The sequence below is a fragment of the Vigna radiata genome, chromosome 2 (assembly GCF_000741045.1).
Source record: "Vigna radiata var. radiata cultivar VC1973A chromosome 2, Vradiata_ver6, whole genome shotgun sequence".
Taxonomy (NCBI): domain Eukaryota; kingdom Viridiplantae; phylum Streptophyta; class Magnoliopsida; order Fabales; family Fabaceae; genus Vigna; species Vigna radiata.
In genome coordinates, this window is record NC_028352.1 from 844,151 (window position 1) to 863,581 (window position 19,431).

The 19,431-nt window shown below is 30.8% G+C and overlaps 1 protein-coding gene and 1 non-coding gene across 3 annotated transcripts; both read right to left on the reverse strand.

The window, feature by feature from the left end:
- Nucleotides 1-638: 638 nt before the first annotated feature.
- Nucleotides 639-14,264, reverse strand: LOC106756239 (polyamine oxidase 1). 2 transcript variants are annotated; one of them, XM_014638578.2, is made up of 9 exons: nucleotides 14,110-14,264; nucleotides 13,780-14,029; nucleotides 13,488-13,622; nucleotides 13,321-13,373; nucleotides 13,087-13,241; nucleotides 11,544-11,687; nucleotides 9,104-9,253; nucleotides 1,895-2,148; nucleotides 639-890 (listed from the first exon to the last, which is right to left on the reverse strand). In XM_014638578.2, the coding sequence occupies exons 1-9, from the start codon at nucleotides 14,159-14,161 to the stop codon at nucleotides 881-883; spliced, it is 1,203 nt and encodes a 400-aa protein (XP_014494064.1). In that variant the 5' UTR covers nucleotides 14,162-14,264; the 3' UTR covers nucleotides 639-880. The 2 variants fall into 2 exon arrangements, with proteins under 2 accessions (XP_014494064.1, XP_022632810.1); XM_022777089.1 differs by having other exon boundaries at nucleotides 13,087-13,253.
- A 282-nt stretch (nucleotides 14,265-14,546) lies between these two features.
- Nucleotides 14,547-14,619, reverse strand: TRNAR-UCU. The gene has a single exon. It is a non-coding gene; the product is annotated as a tRNA-Arg (tRNA).
- Between the last annotated feature and the right edge of the window lie 4,812 nt (nucleotides 14,620-19,431).

Genomic DNA, 19,431 nt, shown 5'->3' on the forward strand with positions numbered 1-19,431 from the left:
CACAAGCAAATTTGTCGGCCAATTTATAAGTATTAGGATAGGTGAGTAACTTCCTAATAAACGTAATTTAGCTAGCTCGAAATAACCTAGGCTTTAAAGGGAAGGACGAAGCCATTCAATAAGTGACAAATATACCAAAAGGGGTGGTTTAACTGCACATACTTACTATCTACTAGATAAAGTAAACAAGCTTATACCAAATATTACATAAAAGTTACGACAGGAGGAGCTCAAGTCCTTGTCTTACGTTTGTTGTACTCGGAAGTCTGCTTGTGGTGAATACAGTTGTAGGACATATGTGGGGATTATTTTGGTTTGCTGGTGGACACTGTGTTGCTTATTGAGGTGGTTCAAAAGCTATGATTGATTATGTTTGCTTATTCATAACCTACTAAACTCCATTGAGATTGATTTTTGTACCAGAAGTAGAAGATCCACGTTGTCAGACTGATCTGTTTTTGTTTGATCCAGACCCACCTCCAGGTCATGATGATTCTCATTATTCACGCTTCATGCATCTTCGTCTAATGAAAAGGGTTTTTCTGCAGGTCGATGTAATCATAATTTGGCTTCTGCTACCCCGAAGCTTGCCCCTGGGATTTAATTGTCTGGGAATATTGCATTCGGTCAATACTAGCATAGGCTTAAAATAATGGAGTTTGTCTCTTTCTCATTTCTTCTAGTAGCTCTTTGCTAGAATCAATACCTGTCATGCAGTCATGTCCACAAGGAGGACCTTTACTTCATTGCCACTAAAGTTATCAATAATCTGTTTAGGGAAGCAAACTTAACACAAGTTAATGCTCACCTGCGAGGTATGCACCATGCACGTAGCCACTAAATCTGTCACTCGTGTGTTCTCCAGTAAAGAAAATGCGACCTACTGGAGCCTGAATCATAACCCCAAAAATTAAACACAATGGAAAATGATTTGAAAATATAAATATGTCCTGTAGGAATGAACACGAGTAAAAGTTACAGAACAAATCAAGGGGCACAAAAGAAAACCAAAATACAGCCCAGCAGTCCGTCCCAATAGGCGAAAAGCACCGTAGGTAATATTGGAACACCAAATTCAAAACTTAAAATGTGGTTACTAGTGTAGTTTTGCGTGATTGATTATTGCAATTTGGTAACATTCATACGACCAGTAGGTTATCAGAAGACAAAGATACTAAAAAATTGGTCACTTTACAATTGGAAGTTTAGTAATTCTATAACATGCTTCCGGAAGGAAAATTACGTATGTTGCTCTACTCCCTGCCCTGCTCGCTTCTTTTTACCCTTTGTTTGGGAGGTATTTCGCAAGTGAAATCCTAGAATAATTCACAGAAAAATAAATGCTCTAGAAAATTACTTTTATTTTTTGGTAATACTTAAAAAAAAAAATTAGCAGACTTCAGATTTTTTTTTTTAGCGAAAGGGTTTAGAATTTATTTGGTCCCCGCTTCAAAATTTGTGTCCGCTTGCTTTAACACTTCGTTAAGCTAATACGGTAAACTTTCACATTTGTATTAAGAATAATAATACCATGACATACTTTTATTCTTATTTGACACGAAATACAAAAATAAAATGATCTAAAAAATATAAAATTTTGTAGTTTTCCGAGAAAGAAGAGAGTGAAAAATAAGTAAAGATAGTGTCGAATGAATCTAAAAAATTTTAGTGTGTTAAATAATCATTTTTCTTGTATTAAATATGATTTTTTAAGTAGTTAAAAGCAAAGTCAAGAAATACGACTTCTTTCACGTGTTTTCAAGTCCGACCTAGCTATGTAGATAAGTATTTTAAAATCTAGCAATTTCAGTAATTTTCGTAACAGTCAATTTTGTAATTTTCCCAATGTTCATACTTGTGTTATGTTTATGAATATTTAAAATGATTAACAAACCTTAAATCATGAACTAGTTGGGTATTAGGGATGATGGGATGGTTGCTGTAGCTGCCACGTTGGAACCTGTTATTCCACCATCGAGGAACCAGTATATCAATGGCATCAGGAATGTTGGGTCCAAACATATCCCTGAGCACCTCCATAGCTTCTCTCAAGGTGTCTTCATCGGCTTGAGCTTCCACACGATTAGATTCCCCATTTGTCAATGTGACGGACAAGATATTAGATCCAGGGTACGTGTTCTCCATTTGCTGTTGATAAAGAAGTGGATCAGATAGCTCAACAAGATTTTGACAATATAAGAGAAAAATACTAACGCCCAACATTTGTTGCAAAACCATCTGATTCAATTATTTTCAAGCTTCTCGAAGTTACTATATTAAAAGTCGATGGCTAACTTCTCTACAATTAAGTCAGTTCGTGAAGTTTTGATACTTAACTGTAAAAGTCGGAACAAATTTTTTGTCAGTGTTGTTTGTCGTGAAGTTTTAACATATTTCAACCATTTCTCCTCTGGATAATGATATTTAAATAACATTTTTTTAACAATATTTAAACATTATCTATTTATCATTTTGTGATTGGTCTATAGTGATATTTATGATTATTATTATTAATTGTAAAATAATTTTGAACAAATAACACATAAATAATATTTATATATTATTAAAAAAATATTGTTTAAATATCATTATTTTTCTATCCTTATTCTCTCTACTTCCTACAAGAAAATCATGTCAATGTTGTTTGTCGTCTAGACTTTAAAACTCATGTTTCAGTCGTGAAAAATCAAAATTGTTGAAATTAATTTCTCAAATACTGATCCATGTTTGACTTATATAACAAAACCAAACCCTCAATACCGGAATTGAAAAGAAATGTCTGCTGAAATTATAAAATACTTTCGAAGGTTAATTTCTTTCCATTGGAAGATTGATTTTTTTTTACGGAAATAATATTTTTATAATTTGAACACAATTGCTATTTGAATTAGTTTTTTACAAATCGTTGATTAAAAATATAAATAAATAATTAATTTAACTTTTTCTTGAATTAAAATTAATTTATATACAATTTAAAATAAAAATTAGATAAATTATATAACAAAGCTATTACAGAAAAGGATCGAGTTTACAAAAAGCTTATTACTTTTTTATGAAGGTTCTACTTTATAATTTGAAATATAGAATTTGTTTAGACCAGTTTTTTCATAAATTTTTATAATAAGAAAGGAATTTGACTTTAAAATTAAAATTATTTTATATATTAAAAATGAAAAAATTAGAAAAATTATATGATTTTTTTTTTACAAATTAATTCATGTATAAATCAATTTTAGTTTGATATTTTTTTTCTCATGTAAGATCTAATTTACCAAGAATTTCCATCCTCAATTTATCCCATTTTTGCGGAAAGAAAATTAATCATTGATGGTAAGTTGTTCCCATCACGAAACTTGTTCAGATAGCACCAAATAATATTGCACACACATCTAGAAGTATAATGAATCACTTGACAGTAACAAGGATAAAAAAAACTATTATATCCGTGCTCTCTCTACAAGTATGTGATTAATATTTTCTACAATGAGAATTGTTGCATCAAAAGTGTTTTATTAAGACGAGCACTTCTAAAGGTCAAAATTACACATTCGGTCAAACAAAATTAAAAGGACACCTTGGGTAAATCAGGGAAGGGATCAGCAAGACTATCTCCATATCCATATTCATGGAAACCCATTTAGACATTCCACTCAAAAAAAAAAAAAGTAGCAATTCAAACTAAAATTAAGAAAGGAAAGTTAAAGAATTTAATGATTGGCTTGCGGATGGCTAATTCAGATGTGCGCCCAGCCTAAACCCCAAAATAGCCCAGCGGTGGAAAATAGAATGCTTTCCCACGTGAGTAGATGACCTGGACAGCAGCGTGGGAATTGCTGGAGTGAATGGGTGCATCTTCTAGGAATTTCATTTGAATTTAGGAAGCATTTGATTTCAGAAAAGAGGCCCGTCTTCTCCTATAAATAAGAGGGCCTCCTCAATTTTGAGCTTAGTGAAATGCTGCAGGAATTATTTTCCAACTACTTTCTTAAGTTTCTCTTAAGTTTCTACTTCTTCTCTCATTCCTCTAGCTTTCTTCCTCTGTAGGAAGGTTTTCTGAGCTGTGAGGTTTCATCTAAACACCTCTTATCACTGTAAACACTTCAACACAATACACATCCATTTCCGCTGCAATCCTCTGCATCTCGGATGGCTTGCTGATTGGAGCCAGATCTCAAGGTCTTCTACCCATAGCAGGTCTCCATCAAGTGGTATCAGAGCTGTGGTCGTCCACGCATCCATAGATAAGTTTTTCTTCCATTTTCCATTCCAAATTTTAGTCTACCCGTGCTCTCTGTTTTCAGTTACTGTTTCATTCTTCTCTTTTCTGTTTTGGTACTTAAATTGTGATTCCAGTTCTGAATTCAATAATTACATTGAGTGCTCATGTTTATCCTTCATTTTAAACGGTGAATTTTGTTTGTTTGAGTAATTTCCAGCTTAATTGTTTCAAATCTGAGTTGACTTGGTCATGTGCAAGAGAATATTGCAGTGTTAATTCCTGTCACGGTTTGGTACTCTTTCTGCTGTGTTAATTCTGTTTTCTTGAGTTTGGAGTGCTAAATAAGCTGTATATATACCAACAAAGGCAATGAGGACTTGATCTAGCCTGGTAATACAAGCTAAGCACTAAAAACCGTGAATCTATTCTTATTCTGCCAAATTCTGCAGCCGAATTTTTTTTGATTCTGGTTTGAAATCCAAATCTAGTTTTAACATTTAAAATCTGTTTCAGCTTGTTTTATTTGATTCTGGTGCTGAGTACAAATTTGTTTGATGATATTGGAAGTGGCTAAAGGTATGGCAGACCATTAAAAGCAAAGAAATGCATCTAGCATAGCTTGGTTGCCTTAAAAACCAGAAGCCTTTGCTGTTTCAGTTTTCACTCTAGCTTTTCACCGTGCTATCATTCTTTGCTTGGTCCAATCTGAGTTTGGTCATGCTAAGCAATTTAATTCCAGCTTAGTTCAGTGCATTTACACTTCTTTGAGTAATTTTTTCTGCTGTACAACTTTGATTCCATAGAAAACTGAATTTGGTTGGTTAATTGATGGTTTTTGCTGCATAAGTTGGCTATAGCAAGGGTGATTTTCGATTCTTGCTGTTTCTGTGCTTTTGGAAAGTTTGAGCAAGTCTAAATGGATGTTTGAAAGTGGCTAGCACTGTTCATTTGGTAAAAAATGAACCTATATGCAGATTAGTCTTTTAAACCATCATTTTTGTGTTATAAATGGAAGTGGACCAGTAATTCTGATTATTAATCATTTTCTCAGCTGTTTAAGAGTTTAAACATGCTAAATATCATCAAGAAAAGTTGTTTGATCATTCACAGAAGCTGCTGAATCACTGCCACTCGTTTTGGGTTCCAAAATCACCATTTCAGTTCACTTTTCTAGTGCAGATTTTCAGTTTCAGCCACTGTTTTAATTTTTTTTGGTGCAAATCACTTTTGGATTGTAGCAAGAGCTGGTTCATGGTTATAGAATGAAAATAAATGATCAAAAAAAGTAAACACAAGTGTTAAAAGCTTGTAGAACCGTGCAATCCAAATTCAAGCACTTAAAACCCCAAAACACAAAATCTGAATTTCATTGGGGCATTTTAACAAACACTTTTGTAAAATATCAAACAGTTTGGACTGAATGACTTTGTGATCTGCCATTTTTGTTTTTAATTGCTTTCTTGATCTGTTCTAGTGCCTTTGACAGGTTCCTTTTGAGTGCTTGTTGTTATTCCATACGTGTTTCCCTTTGAATTCCCTATTTTTGGCTTCCAAATTGTCAAACACTCTTGAATTTAGCATAAAAATCTGGTGCAGTTTGCTAATTCTGCTTGTTGTGTTTAAGTGAATTCTTGAGGTGCTATGGTATCGGTTGTGAAGCATCCAGTAGCAGAAACCTATACCTATTGAGGTAGCATCTTAGGGAGTGGAAGGAGGGATGAAGTAGAAACAAAAAGGGGGAGCTTTTGAGCAGCTGCAACTCACGGCCAGCAGCAAGTTTTTTCATCAGAATTTTTGCTCAACTCACATACTAAATTTGAGAAATACATGGCAGCAACTGAAGCTTGAAGCTTACACTAGTTTTAAGCATTGATTTGAGCTTGTTTGAGTCTTTGCTGTTTAAGTGTCTTTGCTGTTTTTGAGCCAAGTGACTTGGGAAAATGCTCTTGAAGCAATTCCAAGTTCACAATTGAACATTGTAATAGTCCAATTTCATTTTCTTAGTGTGGAAGTGTGTCAAGGGGCTCCAAGTGTCACTTGCACTTTCACTTAGGGCCGTCTAGCATTTACATTCTTGCATCTTTATTGCTTTCTTTAATTGTTTGTTGATTTTCTTGTTTTAAGTCTTCGTGGTATATAGGATTGCATAGCATATAAATAAGCCTTCTTTTGGTTTTTTAGGAGCATTTCATTATCATTTGAAAATATTTTGAAGGATTTCTACTTAGAAACTAAGGTAAAAGATAACTCTAAGGAAACTCTGGTTGAGGAAGAACTTGGTTTCTAAGCTTGTCCATTGTGACTCACCTCTTCTTCTTGGGAGCTACTTGGAAACAATTTTTACCTCTAGAATCTCTTTGGAAATTCTTCACCAAAAACAAAGAAAGATTGTGAAAACCTTTTTCACTCATTACTTGTGCAAGACTTTGAAAACCTTGTGAAAACTTTTTCCTACTTGACAAGAATGAGTCAATCAAATGTCCAAGGGAGTATGAAATTTAGTAGTAAGGGCTCACAACTAAGAGAAGAATTTGAACAAAAGTTCCAACAAAGGGACAAAGATATGAGTGAGCTTAGGGACTTGTTTGCCCAATACATGAAAAATCAAAATGAGGGTGAGCAAAAAGAAAGAAGGAAGGATGAAAGGTACAATCAAGCTAGGAAAGATATTCCATTCTTTGGTAAGGACATTAGTGCTTTAACATATCTAGCTTGGGAAAAAGAAATTGATAAGATGCATCCTTCCCTTATTAACAAAAGTGAGTCTAGAGCCTATGGTTCTATTTTTCTTTCTAGAGAGAGTGAATCTCATGTTTTTAGTATATATCTCTCTAGGTTAGAAGAACATGCAAGAGAGTGGTGGAATGAGAGACAATATAGTGTTAAGAAAGGTAGAAAATCCTCCATTCATGATTGGTATGAACTAAGAGCTTGCATGAGAAGAAAATTTGTTCCTCTTTCAGCCAAGAAAGACCTAAAATTAATGGGAAACCTCATTCAAGAGGGAAAAACATTTATGAAAGGTCTAGATGGTTTCTCTCGTAGGGAAATTGAATTTAAAGAAAAACTTGAGAAACTCTTGGGTAAGAGAAGAAAGAGAGACTAGAAGGAGAGAAGAGGAATTGAGAGAAAAAAGAGAAGAAGATGAGAGAAGAAAGGAAGAAGAGAGAAAAGAAGAGAAGAGAGAAGAAAGAAAGAAGAGAGAAAAGAAGAGAAGAGAGAAGAAGATGAGAGAAGAAAGAAAGAAGAGAGAANGAGAGAAGAAAGAAAGAAGAGAGAAAAGAAGAGAAGAGAGAAGAAGATGAGAGAAGAAAGAAAGAAGAGAGAAAAGAAGAAGAAGAGAGAAGAAAGGAAGAAGAAAGAAAAGAAGAAGAAGAGAGAAGAGAAAAAGAAAAAGAAAAGAGAGAAATGGAGAAATTGCTACTAATAGCAAATTCAACTTCTCCAAACATCATGGAACCCAAAAGGGAAGGTTCCCAATTCCTTAATTCTTTCCTATTCAGTTTTAAATCTTTAAATGTTAACTTCTTCCTTCAAATTGCCATACCATTTCCTATTATACTACCTTTTTCAAAATATGGCAATCTTGAGTTATTGTTACCCTTGAAGATACAAGAAACTCAAGATAAAAGAAAAGTGACTTATGAATTAGGACTTTCAAATTTCCTTAAAACTATAAAACAAAGTCCTTATTCTAAAGTTACTTCCATAAAAAAATTCTTTCTTGGATTGATACTAATTGAAGATATATTTGATGCTTATTGTAGATATGTTTTTGATCCAGGAGAAAAGTGACAAACCAAAGTTTTGCTTCTTTATACCTTCCAATTTGAGGACAAATCGTTTTTCAAGAGGGAGGGTATGATGGAAACCCATTTAGGACATTCCACTCAAAGAAGTGGTAACTCAAGCTAAGACTAAGAAAGGAAAGTTAAGGATTTTCTAAAACTTTCTTGACTTCCTTTCTCTAAAATCATAGAAGGATTAACTAAAAATTGTTTACTTTGTTTTGTAGGGCCTAAATAAAGCTTGGAAACTTTGAGTGAGCCATCCAAGAAGTAGAAGGCAGCAAAAGGAGACCAAAAAGAACTTAAAGATTGGCTTGCGGATGGCTAATTCAGAGGTGCGCCCAGCCTAAACCCCAAAATAGCCCAGCGGTGGAAAATAAAATGCTTTCCCACGTGAGTAGATGACCTGGACAGCAGCGTGGGAATTGCTGGAGTGAATGAGTGCATCTTCTAGGAATTTCATTTGAATTTAGGAAGCATTTGATTTCAGAAAAGAGGCCCGTCTTCCCCTATAAATAAGAGGGCTTCCTCTTTGTATTACTCACTTTTGAGTTTAGTGAAATGCTGCAGAAATTGTTTTCCAACTATTTTGCTCAAGTCTTTCTGAAGTTTCTATTTCTTCTCTCATTTCTCTAGCTTCCTTCTTCTGTAAGAAGGCTTTCTGAGCTGTGAGATTTCACCTAAACATCTCTCATCATTGTAAACACTTCAATCACCACAATACACATCCATTTCCACTGACTCCTCTACATCTCGGATGGCTTCCTGATTGGAGCCAGATCTCAAGGTCTTCTACCCATAGCAGTCTCCATCACATATCAGACAAAAAGATATGTAAGCTTACATTGGATCCTAGTGCTAGTTAAGAGGATATTACTTAAATTTTACGTAATTAGATATTTTAATTGCTGGAATGAATTAGATATTTTAATTGCCATGTTTTCGTTATTCACGTTATTTCCCAACTTGAAGTATATATGTGACGCATGCAATGCAACATCCGAGAATTTTACTCCTAACAAAAAACAGCTAGCTTCAGGATGAGAAACAGCATCGTATAAAGTACAGCAAGAGCACACAAAAATTTCAAACAAACCTGCCAAAATGTGTAGTAGCCTCTCCGATCGTGAGCATAGATGAAGAATTCCTTTCCGGGTCCAGTTGGCCAGAACCGATATGGAAACTTCAAGAAAATTTTAGTGTACACCATTATCTCACATTTCTGTATGGCTTCCAATTTCCATCCCTGAGTTATTAACGAATTTATCATGGACGTGTCGAATCAGATTACTTAGTTAAACCAACAAATATTAATATCATCGAAGGGAAAGTTTGACGACTAATCTCGTCTGGGACCAGTAACCACAATTTATATGTTTTAGTTATGTAGTGGCATCATGTAAAGCTTAAAAGCTAATTGTTACTTTTTCGGAATCTAAAATAATTAGTACTAAAATATTTTCTTTAGACTTACAATTAGTATTAAATTTCTTTTGGAATATTTTTTTTTTTTAAATAAGAACTTTACCTACTTGGATTTTGAGCCAGTCCTACTTATTACCTACTTCTTATATTGTAGATATCTCTTTTTTGTTATTAAGTTAAGTATTTGAGAGTTTTGTTTTCAAATAAATTTTCTCCTATTTCTCCTAGAGATTTCGCACCAAAAAAAAAAAACATATACTCTGTCTCTAATATTCCTTACCAAATTCTAGTGAGAACACTAAGTATTACTAATCTTTAACTACAACTAATTAATTATAAGGTTGTATATATCAATGGACAAAAAGGACAGAACACGAAACTAAGAGAACAACATCAACAATGATAATAATAATTATAATAAAATTTTATAAATAAGATATACAAAATGTTTAACCTATTATAATATATATATATAATTGTTTTCATAAATAAGATTATAACTATAAAAAAACATTTCATTAACATCCATAATTTCTTAATATCTTTTTTCCTATATTTGTCGTGCTACTTACTATATTTTCTCTATCTCACCCTAAAATCTCAATTGATACCATAGTTTTCACGTATCATTTTCCAATAATTTTCTTATATAAGTTACAGGGAACTATAAGTGTATATAACCCTAATGTGGATAAATGATATTAATGAATAGAAGATCGCCAAAGAATAAAAAGAATATTATATTTTTAATTTAAGTTATTGGTCATTATTAGATCAAGTGTGACACCTTTCCTCGAATAAAAGATAAAACATTATTAAAGACTAAAGAACAAGATGTGTAAAAGGTTTAGCCCATGGAACAAAATAACTATCTGTTCTCAATATCAAAATATTTTTATGGATCCTATATTGCAACTTGGAACTTTATCATTTTTGTTGTGAGAGTTAAGAACTCATGTTAAGTTCCTATCTTCTTTCCTTTCTCTTTTTCACTTCTCTCACAATTTTTCCTTTCCCAACTTTTCAGTCTTTGATGAGAACATCTAGCATGAAAATTTGTTAAGAACCCATCAATAAAATATTTTCTAAGCTCACTCTAGCTAGTCAAGAAATCCTATTTAATTTTATTGTATAAAATGGGATATTATTATTACTATTCATAGAATAAACTTAATTAGACTTACTAAAATAAACTCAAAAAATGTATCAATCTTAAAAACCTATAAAATATACTAAAAAAATTATAATTTAAATTGAATTGGATATATTAATCTAGTCTGTTTAGTTTGTGGCCTAAACGAGTTTAGACCAAAATACCTAGTAGTTGTATGTTTTAGAAATGATAATTATCTTTAAAAAATTAAAAGAGTTTTGTTTCTAAAACACGTATATTATAATTTATACTTATTTATATATCAAAAAGCTATGCTTAAATTTAAATTTAAATTCAATAATTTGACTTAATTATACAAATATATTTAACGTTAACTTCTTTATTTACATATATTTGATTGTTTTAATTTCTCACATCCAGTCAAAATAGTCCGTTAACTCGACATGAATTAATTTTGGTTGAAAAAAAAAATACAATCCATTTAAAAAATAATCAATCAATTGAATATGTAATTTTTGAAATAGTTTACCATACCTAACCCATCCAACATAATTAATAACTCTAACCTATCACATCGTTTAATTCATTCACGAAAACCACTGGATAAATTCGGATGTCCACCACCGACAGATGAATTCCATATAATTTTTTTAAGATCTTATTTTATGGTATCATTTTTAAAATTTTCTACAAATTTTACTTAAATATTATTTTTTATAAGACTCGCGTTTTAATCCAATTAATATTTTAAAGTTGAAAATATTTTAATTTAATTTTATGATGCATAGTCTTATTTAAATTTTAAAGTATTTTGTATATCATATATCACCGCATTTCAATTAAAAAGTTTTATGAAAGTTATAAGTCTTAAATTTATGAACATCGAGGGAGATGTTTTAGTTTGTGTAATTAATTACATCTTAAACTGTAGAGGGCAGAAAGAAAAGAAGATATAGAAAGGATTGAGGATATACGTAGACAAGAGAAGAAGACATACGGGCAATAGTGGCTTAAAGGCAACGAGGTCGCTTTGGAGAACACCAATGCTGACAGACACAATTACGTAGTTAGCTTCGTAAACGCAACCATCCTCTGTTATCACCCTAACGCCACTTCCCCAATGCAGTATTTCACGAACCACCTGCACTGGACAACATCCGTGCTAAAACATCACGGATACACATCAAAGGTTTCCTTGAAGTTTAAGTCTTTTAAACAATACAAAGATGAGACAAAACAAATTATTTAACTTCTATATATAGACTTTTCATTACCGATGGTTATCGTTAATATAACTTGTTATCGACGTGTGTTTATTGATTAAGAATGATAGACCATTTTTTATCAGAAATTACAATAATATTACATTAATAGGAACTTTTTATATATAAAATTATTGACTTTTTAATTACTTTTACATGGCACTTTTCTTTCTTATGAACTAAAATGAGGGCAAAGCAGTAAAATATCCAGAGATTATGGCAAGCAAGCCTAAAACTCACCTAAGAATTCGTTGTTTCTTATCTTTCAGTTTAGGTTATTATTTAGACGCTCCTCAATTTTTCTACGCCTATAAAACACCTATTAAAAGTCAATATTTATATTTTTATAAGTATCTTTCTCTTAATTATTGTATATTTTAAAATAAAAATATTATTAGTGTTAAGCAGATGTATTGTCTATTTATCATCATTCATACATATTATTTGATTGTTTCGTTGGAAACTTTTGGCGAATCAAGCGTAGGAGTATACGATTTACTTAATAAATTAATAATTATAATAATCAAATATAATCAAATAATTATAATAATTAATAATTATAATAATTATATACGATTTATTCTTTAACAGTACCTTAAACATTTGCCTAATTTTTATTATATAACTTCTTTCCCACGTATCAACAATAACTTGGGCACTCTTAAAATCGTCACTTAACAATTTTTTTGGAGGGCAAAGTATAACATATATTCAATATATTATAAAATATTTTCACCAAAATTTTCAATTTGGAGATTAATAGCTAGCAAAACCCATTCTTTTATTAATAACTGCTTCTAAAAACAAGCAAGGGAAAGAAAGTTTGGACTATGTAGATATACAAATAATAGACACACTAAATTAGTATAAACAAACCTATTATCTGATTTTTTTTTCTCTAAAGTTAAAAGTTAAAAGAAAGCTAATAAAAAAAAGTTAAAAGAAAAAGTTACATAAATTAATTTTATTTATACAAAGAAATAATTTTGTTACCTTTTTCTATTTCATTTGCATATACTTAAAGATAAATTTATCCCTCGCAGTCAACAAATATGAAATATACCATAAGCACGGAGAACGACTGGCAGAAACACTGTAGATAAACTCTGCCATCGTATTACCTACTGTGTTTCTTTCAGCACAGAGCAATGGCTAACAGACAAACCCACCAGTAAAGTACCACCACCACTACGAGAGGGCCCATGGACTCGGTGCGTAGGCATTCATGGGTCAACGAAGGAAATGAACAGGAATAGAGAATTAGAGGAGGAAAACTACCTGGTTAAGTTTGAGACGACTGTCCAATATTTTACCCTCGGATGTGAACATAAAATCTTCAGCCATTTTGTACAGCAAATAATCAAAACCTCTTTCATCCGCAACCGAAAATTCACTTTTGCCCAAGTCTCTGAAGGTACATAGCGGTACCGCCTCTGCATCCACAACTAACACATCCATAAACTAACTGAACAAAACATACATGTAATTCAATTCACATATTCAGGAACACACCTGCCATTTCAAAATCATGGAGGATGAAATCAATTGCCAGCTCTAACGGCGTCCTAAGAGGAAGCAAGCAACAATAAACACAATCAACATTACTTATAGTCACAAACTCGCAATCATACAGCATTCATTCGTTCCTTCATCGAATCGTTTTGTTACTGATAACTTACGAAGGTGGATCGGTTTTGGAGGTGGAGCCATTATCGCTTCCTCCCACATCTTCTTCGTTCCAGAATTTCTGAATTGCTGATTCCACGGCCTTCTTGTACGAGTCCGCAGCGATTCCTCTAGGAAATATCTTCCCACTGCAACCAACTCCTTGTGGCGGAAAATTCAGTCACATTTGTAGGCTACAGGAAACCGACAACACATACATAACAGAAAGCAAATATTGGAAAATGACGACGCTAACAGTAAGAAGAAGTACGCGCTGCAATACGGAAAATAACAGTGTTCATGGACCTGCGATCGTAGATGTTGTATCGCACATTAGAGTAGTCGGCGAAGTAGGTTCGGAGGCCAAATTCGTTTGCGAGTTCCCAAACAGGATTGGACTCTTTGCCTCCGACTCCGACAATCCAACCTGCTCCAAGTTCCACTGATACGCCGCCGAAATTTTCTTTCCGGATCCTGCCGCCTATGCGGTCCGAAGCCTCGAGGATGACGAGGTCCTTTATGCCGTTTTCGGCCAGCACCTTCGCCGCAGATATACCTTTCACAAAAAAACGTGATTATTAGTACCGGACGGCGGATGTTGCGGAGAGGAGAAATTGTAGCGACGGCGGTACTGACCGGAGATACCAGCTCCGACGACGATGACGGAGGATCGAGAGGGAGAATCCATGAAATGAAGGAAGGGAGGATGGTGGAGAGAGAAATAGAGGAAGATGAAGAACACGAAATGGGTGAGTCGAGAGACAAAAATAGCGGGAGTGAGATTTGATAGAAAAAAGTTAGTTTGACATGATTTAAAAAACAAACGATACTTTTAATAATATAATAATATATATTATGATTTTAAATTAAAAAAGATAATATACTTATAATTAAAATATTATTATTTATCGTGTCTTGTAGTTTTCCAGTGTCAAAGTAAAGTATTACTGTTCGATTTGATAACATACCTAAAACTTAACAATGATTTTGCATAGTATTTTGTTTAAATGGGGTAGTTTAATTTCGAAAAAGTTTTAGTTAATTATTTAAAAATATATAGATAAACCGTTGCTCACGCCTGGTGGGACTCGAACCCACAATCGTCTGATTAGAAGTCAGACGCCTTATCCATTAGGCCACAGGCGCCTGATAAATAAAGCTTATACATAATTTTATAAACTTAAAGTAAATATATTATTAATCATACTAAAATAAGAAGTATATATTATTTATTTAATTAAGGAAAATGATATTACATGTTAAATTGAACTGTAAGTGAATATATATTTTTATGTTTCTTTTTGTTATATGACAAATATTTACTAAGATAAATTAATCGGATTATTTTCTTTCATTCATATTTTTCATTTTATTTATTTGCAATTTATAATTATAATGATTATGTATTGTATAGTCGTATGGTTATATCTATGTGATGAATTGTACGATCATCATTTCACTAATTGAATGATGAATTTATCGTGAGATTGTTGTTAGTATTAATTAGTTTAAATAAAGTAGAATTACCAACTATTTGAATATTGTGATTAAAGTGTTAATCCAAAACTTGCTTAAAAAATTATAAATATATATTTGAGATAAATAAATAAATTATTGCATATATTATTTATTAACTATTGTAATTGTTGAATAATAACTTATTTTAACATTGAAATAAAACTTCCAATTTGACTGAATGAACATTGGAAACAAATGTTTTCTGGAAAATATATAAAATGTTTGATTATTTTCTAAAAGGTTACTTAATGTATGAGAAGTTTAATAATTTTGAAGTTCTTTTTATTTATTAGTTGATATTTCTAGATATAATTTTATTAACTTATCAAATATATATAAAAAAAAAGCCTTTGTTACTTTTTATTTAAAGTATCACAGTATTCCATGCATCAATTCCAAAAGAAGTCTCATGTAATAGTTTACACTGACTCAGAATGACAATTAATAACAGTTTCTTCTCTCAGTGTATCATCAGATTTGCTAAAATTTCATTGACAGAAGATCAACCATTAAACATGACTGATGACTCATGAACATATGAATTGACAAAAACACAAAATTTCTCTCAATGCCTTCCTCCTAATTAGGCATGTAATCCTTGCCAATTTTGATAAATACTGTTGTTATCATACGCTATAAGATTAATAATCTTGTGATCCAAGCAAAGATTCAAAAGCTAGTCTCATTGAGTTCATTGTTAAATACAGTGAAAATTATATATTGGAATTAATCTCTTGTGTTAAATACACACATAGGATTATCTATTTATAATAGAAGAAATATGGGCTAAGCCTGAATAATGAATATGTAAAAGTAAAATAAAATAAGAACAATGTTTTCCTAATAAACATATAGGAAATATAAACTAAATATAATATCTTTAACACTCCTCGTCAAGCTGGAACATACATATTGTATGGACCAAGCTTGGAATAAATAAACTCAATTTGAAATATATGATCTGTCTTCAAGAGTATACGACAAACAGATGTGCAATCACATGTCGACGAACAACTAACAACAATATTTTCTTACTGGGACAAATGCATTATGTTAATTTAAAAGTACTTAAGTGAGACAAATATTATCATATGAATGAGAAGTGCAGCAAATGTAACACAAAAGTTAAGGGAAGTCTATATACACTTCTATTTCGAACTGTAGCTCCAGCTTAATACAGTTTTTGTGAGGTTTATTCGAGAGAAACAGTGGAGTTTTGATAACAATGAATCATAAACAATTTCATATGAGTGATCATTACACTATTTTTGGTTTTTTCACCAATATGGGTTAATTTGCTTTTGAAGTTACGTTTTTGAATGGATTAATGGGTTTTTAATTTCTTTTATGTCTTTTTTAAAGTTTTATATAAATATATGTTTAAATTTTTGAGATATTTGTTTTATCAATTTAAATTTTTTAGTAATGTTTCATATTTTAATTCTTTTTTTAATGATTTGGTTGGAAATAATTTAAATATTTTAAGTTTTATTTTTTGTTTTTATTATGAGATATCTTTTGATAATTTGATTAATAAATAATTTTTTTTCCTTTTTAAGGTTTTTTCTCTAAAACATTTTATGTAAATATTTCCTATTTCAATTTTTTTAAATAATTTGGTTATTAAATTTTATACATATTTTTATTTATTATATAGATATGAATATTTTTTTAAAAATATATTATTTTTAACAAAAATTATAATCCATTAAGACAATTCAAAACTTGAAGACGTTTAAACACAAATATAAGGACTAATGAAGGGATTAAGTCTTTACCAAACTATAAATCTTGTTAAAATAAAATAAAAATTATAAATTATTATCATTGCAAAAGTATCAACACTTTATAAATTAAACATTTCACCAATAAATATCAATACAATATTTTATACTATCTAATAACAGTGCTACGTACCATTTGATAGCTTTCACTTTCTTCTTGTATCTGCTATAGGATTTTCTCTGTTAACAAGTTCTCTGCTCAAGAAATGAGAGGTGGAAACCTTAATTTCCTAAATCCTCATAATTCCATTTATAACATATTTTCCTTTTGTAATTTAAAATTTCTTTACAATTTTTATTTTTAAAAACGTTTCCCATAGTTAAAAAGTAAAAAAACATATTTATATTTGATATTGAATAATTCAATATATCTATTTCATTTTAAAGATATTATTGGGAGTTTGTTATGCAAGTTATGAATGAGTATAGTTATAATGTAAAATGGAAATTTGGATAAAATGTAACATTTCATGCTTGATTTTCAAATACAACAAATTTATAGATCAAACCATTCCAAACAAATATGATACTTTGGATAATGGAATGTATGAAATTTTAGACATGGGTGCTCAAAATTTACTTCAAATCTGAATTTTCTTTCATTGTGTTTCTATGTAAAGTCTACTTTATTCGTGCACTTTAAACAAATTGAACTATTCATCGTACGAAACCGTACATAGAAAGTGTATGAACATAGTAAAAAGAGCAGAGGAGGCTCTTATGAAATGTGTGTACTAACTTGGTGTTGTAAACACAACATTAAAATAGGTTTATATAGTTGATAGTACTAAGCTAACCATGTTCTCTATCGACAAATTTTAAGATTCTTCAACAGTTATACTGGAGAAACACTGTTTGTCTTCCATGCATTCAACTATATAAATCAATGAAGCTTTTCTCCCCCTTTCTTTTTTCTTTCCATTAAACTAAAAACATGGTTTTAGAGGTATAATAAATAATAGGGTTAAATATGTTTTTAGTCTCTATACTTTGAGGCGATTTTGATTTTAGTCCATTTTTAAAATATGGTATAATTTAGTCCTTGAATTTTAGAAAACTCTAGTTTTAGTCCTTTTTACCAAATTTTTTTAATTTTATTTATAGTTTTAAGCACGTTTTATTATAGCATTTGGATTGTTTACCTAGTTTGAAAATAGACTAAAACCAAAATCGCAAGTATATTTAACCTTAAATAATAAATGAGTTCATGAATATAGAAAACAAATAAATATTTTTCAACTTTTATTGCTATCTATCTACTATTTCTTTTATAGAGAATTGATACCTTGACATTCAACATATTTTACATATACTATTTATCTTTTATTCTCTCTCTTTTTTTTCTGTTATTTCTTTTAAGAATTTGAATTTTTAATTGGAATTTTTTTACTATATTTTTTTAATATATTTATTGACACTTATTTATTAAAAAGTAAATTTTAGATCTAACTTAATTTCATAAAATTGACTTATAAAATAAAATTTGTATTTATTTATATATTATAATTTCACTTTATTTCTAGTGGATACAAGATTTTCAATAAACTTAACTAAAACAAAGAAAGAAATAAAAGAAAGAATATTTAATTTAAATTTTACCATGAGAAGGAAAATGAAAATTTCTATTTTCTCATTTCCTCTTGACCCCATCACACTTTTCTTTTCTCTTTTGGCAGACAAAAAGCATCAAGTAGTTTCCTCTTAAATTGGTTAAAAGAGTTTGATCGTGCAAGTCTTAAATTGGGGGAGATAGTTCTTGACCCCACATTCTTCCTTTTGTGTTATGTAATCAGAACAACTAGAAGAAAAGATGAAAGGGACAAAACCTTTTTTCTCACTTTCAAATTTCATAACTCATATATTTTGGTTTTTGCTACCAAATCCTCTTTAAAATTACCAAATTAAGCCCAAATTTATTATACTGTCAAATTAAACCAAATCTAATTGATAACTATAATTTAACATATATTTTTTTATATATATATGTCACTTCTAATTCAACAAAACTAAAAATGAGTGCAGCAGATGTAAAAACAATTTCTCTTTGAAGTTAGAAGTTACAGAAACACTATAGAAATGTGTAGGTACAAGTTAGAAAAGCTTGTGATGATTTATTTTTTTATGGAAAATGCAGAATTTCTTTTCTGAACAAAAAGTATCTCTCAACCACACTTCTATCTTTGTAAGGTGTTCCCATCAATTAATTTACTTTATCCTTTGGCAGAATCTAAAAGCTGCTTCTGGTATTGATTAGTCACTGACTCACTGCTATTGAAAAATTTCTTGTTAGTTAGCGATCAGAATGCAGTGAAAAATTACCAAGAGAGATTAAAGGCATATATCTCTCTCTATATATAGTTAATGTACATAAATAATAACATATTTACAACAAAATCAGCTTCTACATCTCATTCTTTATGCCAGTGATAGATTTCACCATTAGTACCATATATATAAGTTTGAAAAGTTTAGTCAGAAATAACTTGCAGGATGAATAGTTTCATTGAGATTAGAGAAAAAAAGATAGAACAGTGATCATCATGATATATATGTATACATATATAAAATAGATCACTTGATTTATGGATTAAACTATAGAACAAGAAGAAGAGGAAAAAAAGTTAAAGGAGAATTATATATACATAAAAGAAAGCAA

What these genes read in the sequence shown, in the direction of transcription:
- LOC106756239 (XM_022777089.1), bottom strand. Translation starts at nt 14,161, where the DNA reads ATGGATTCTCCCTCTCGATCCTCCGTCATCGTCGTCGGAGCTGGTATC. An exon ending in TCCAAAACCGATCCACCTTC is followed by an intron (nt 13,374 to 13,487) that starts GTAAGTTATCAG and finishes GCTTCCTCTTAG; the next exon opens with GACGCCGTTAGAGCTGGCAA. An exon ending in GCTACTACACATTTTGGCAG is followed by an intron (nt 2,149 to 9,103) that starts GTTTGTTTGAAA and finishes CTTTATCAACAG; the next exon opens with CAAATGGAGAACACGTACCC.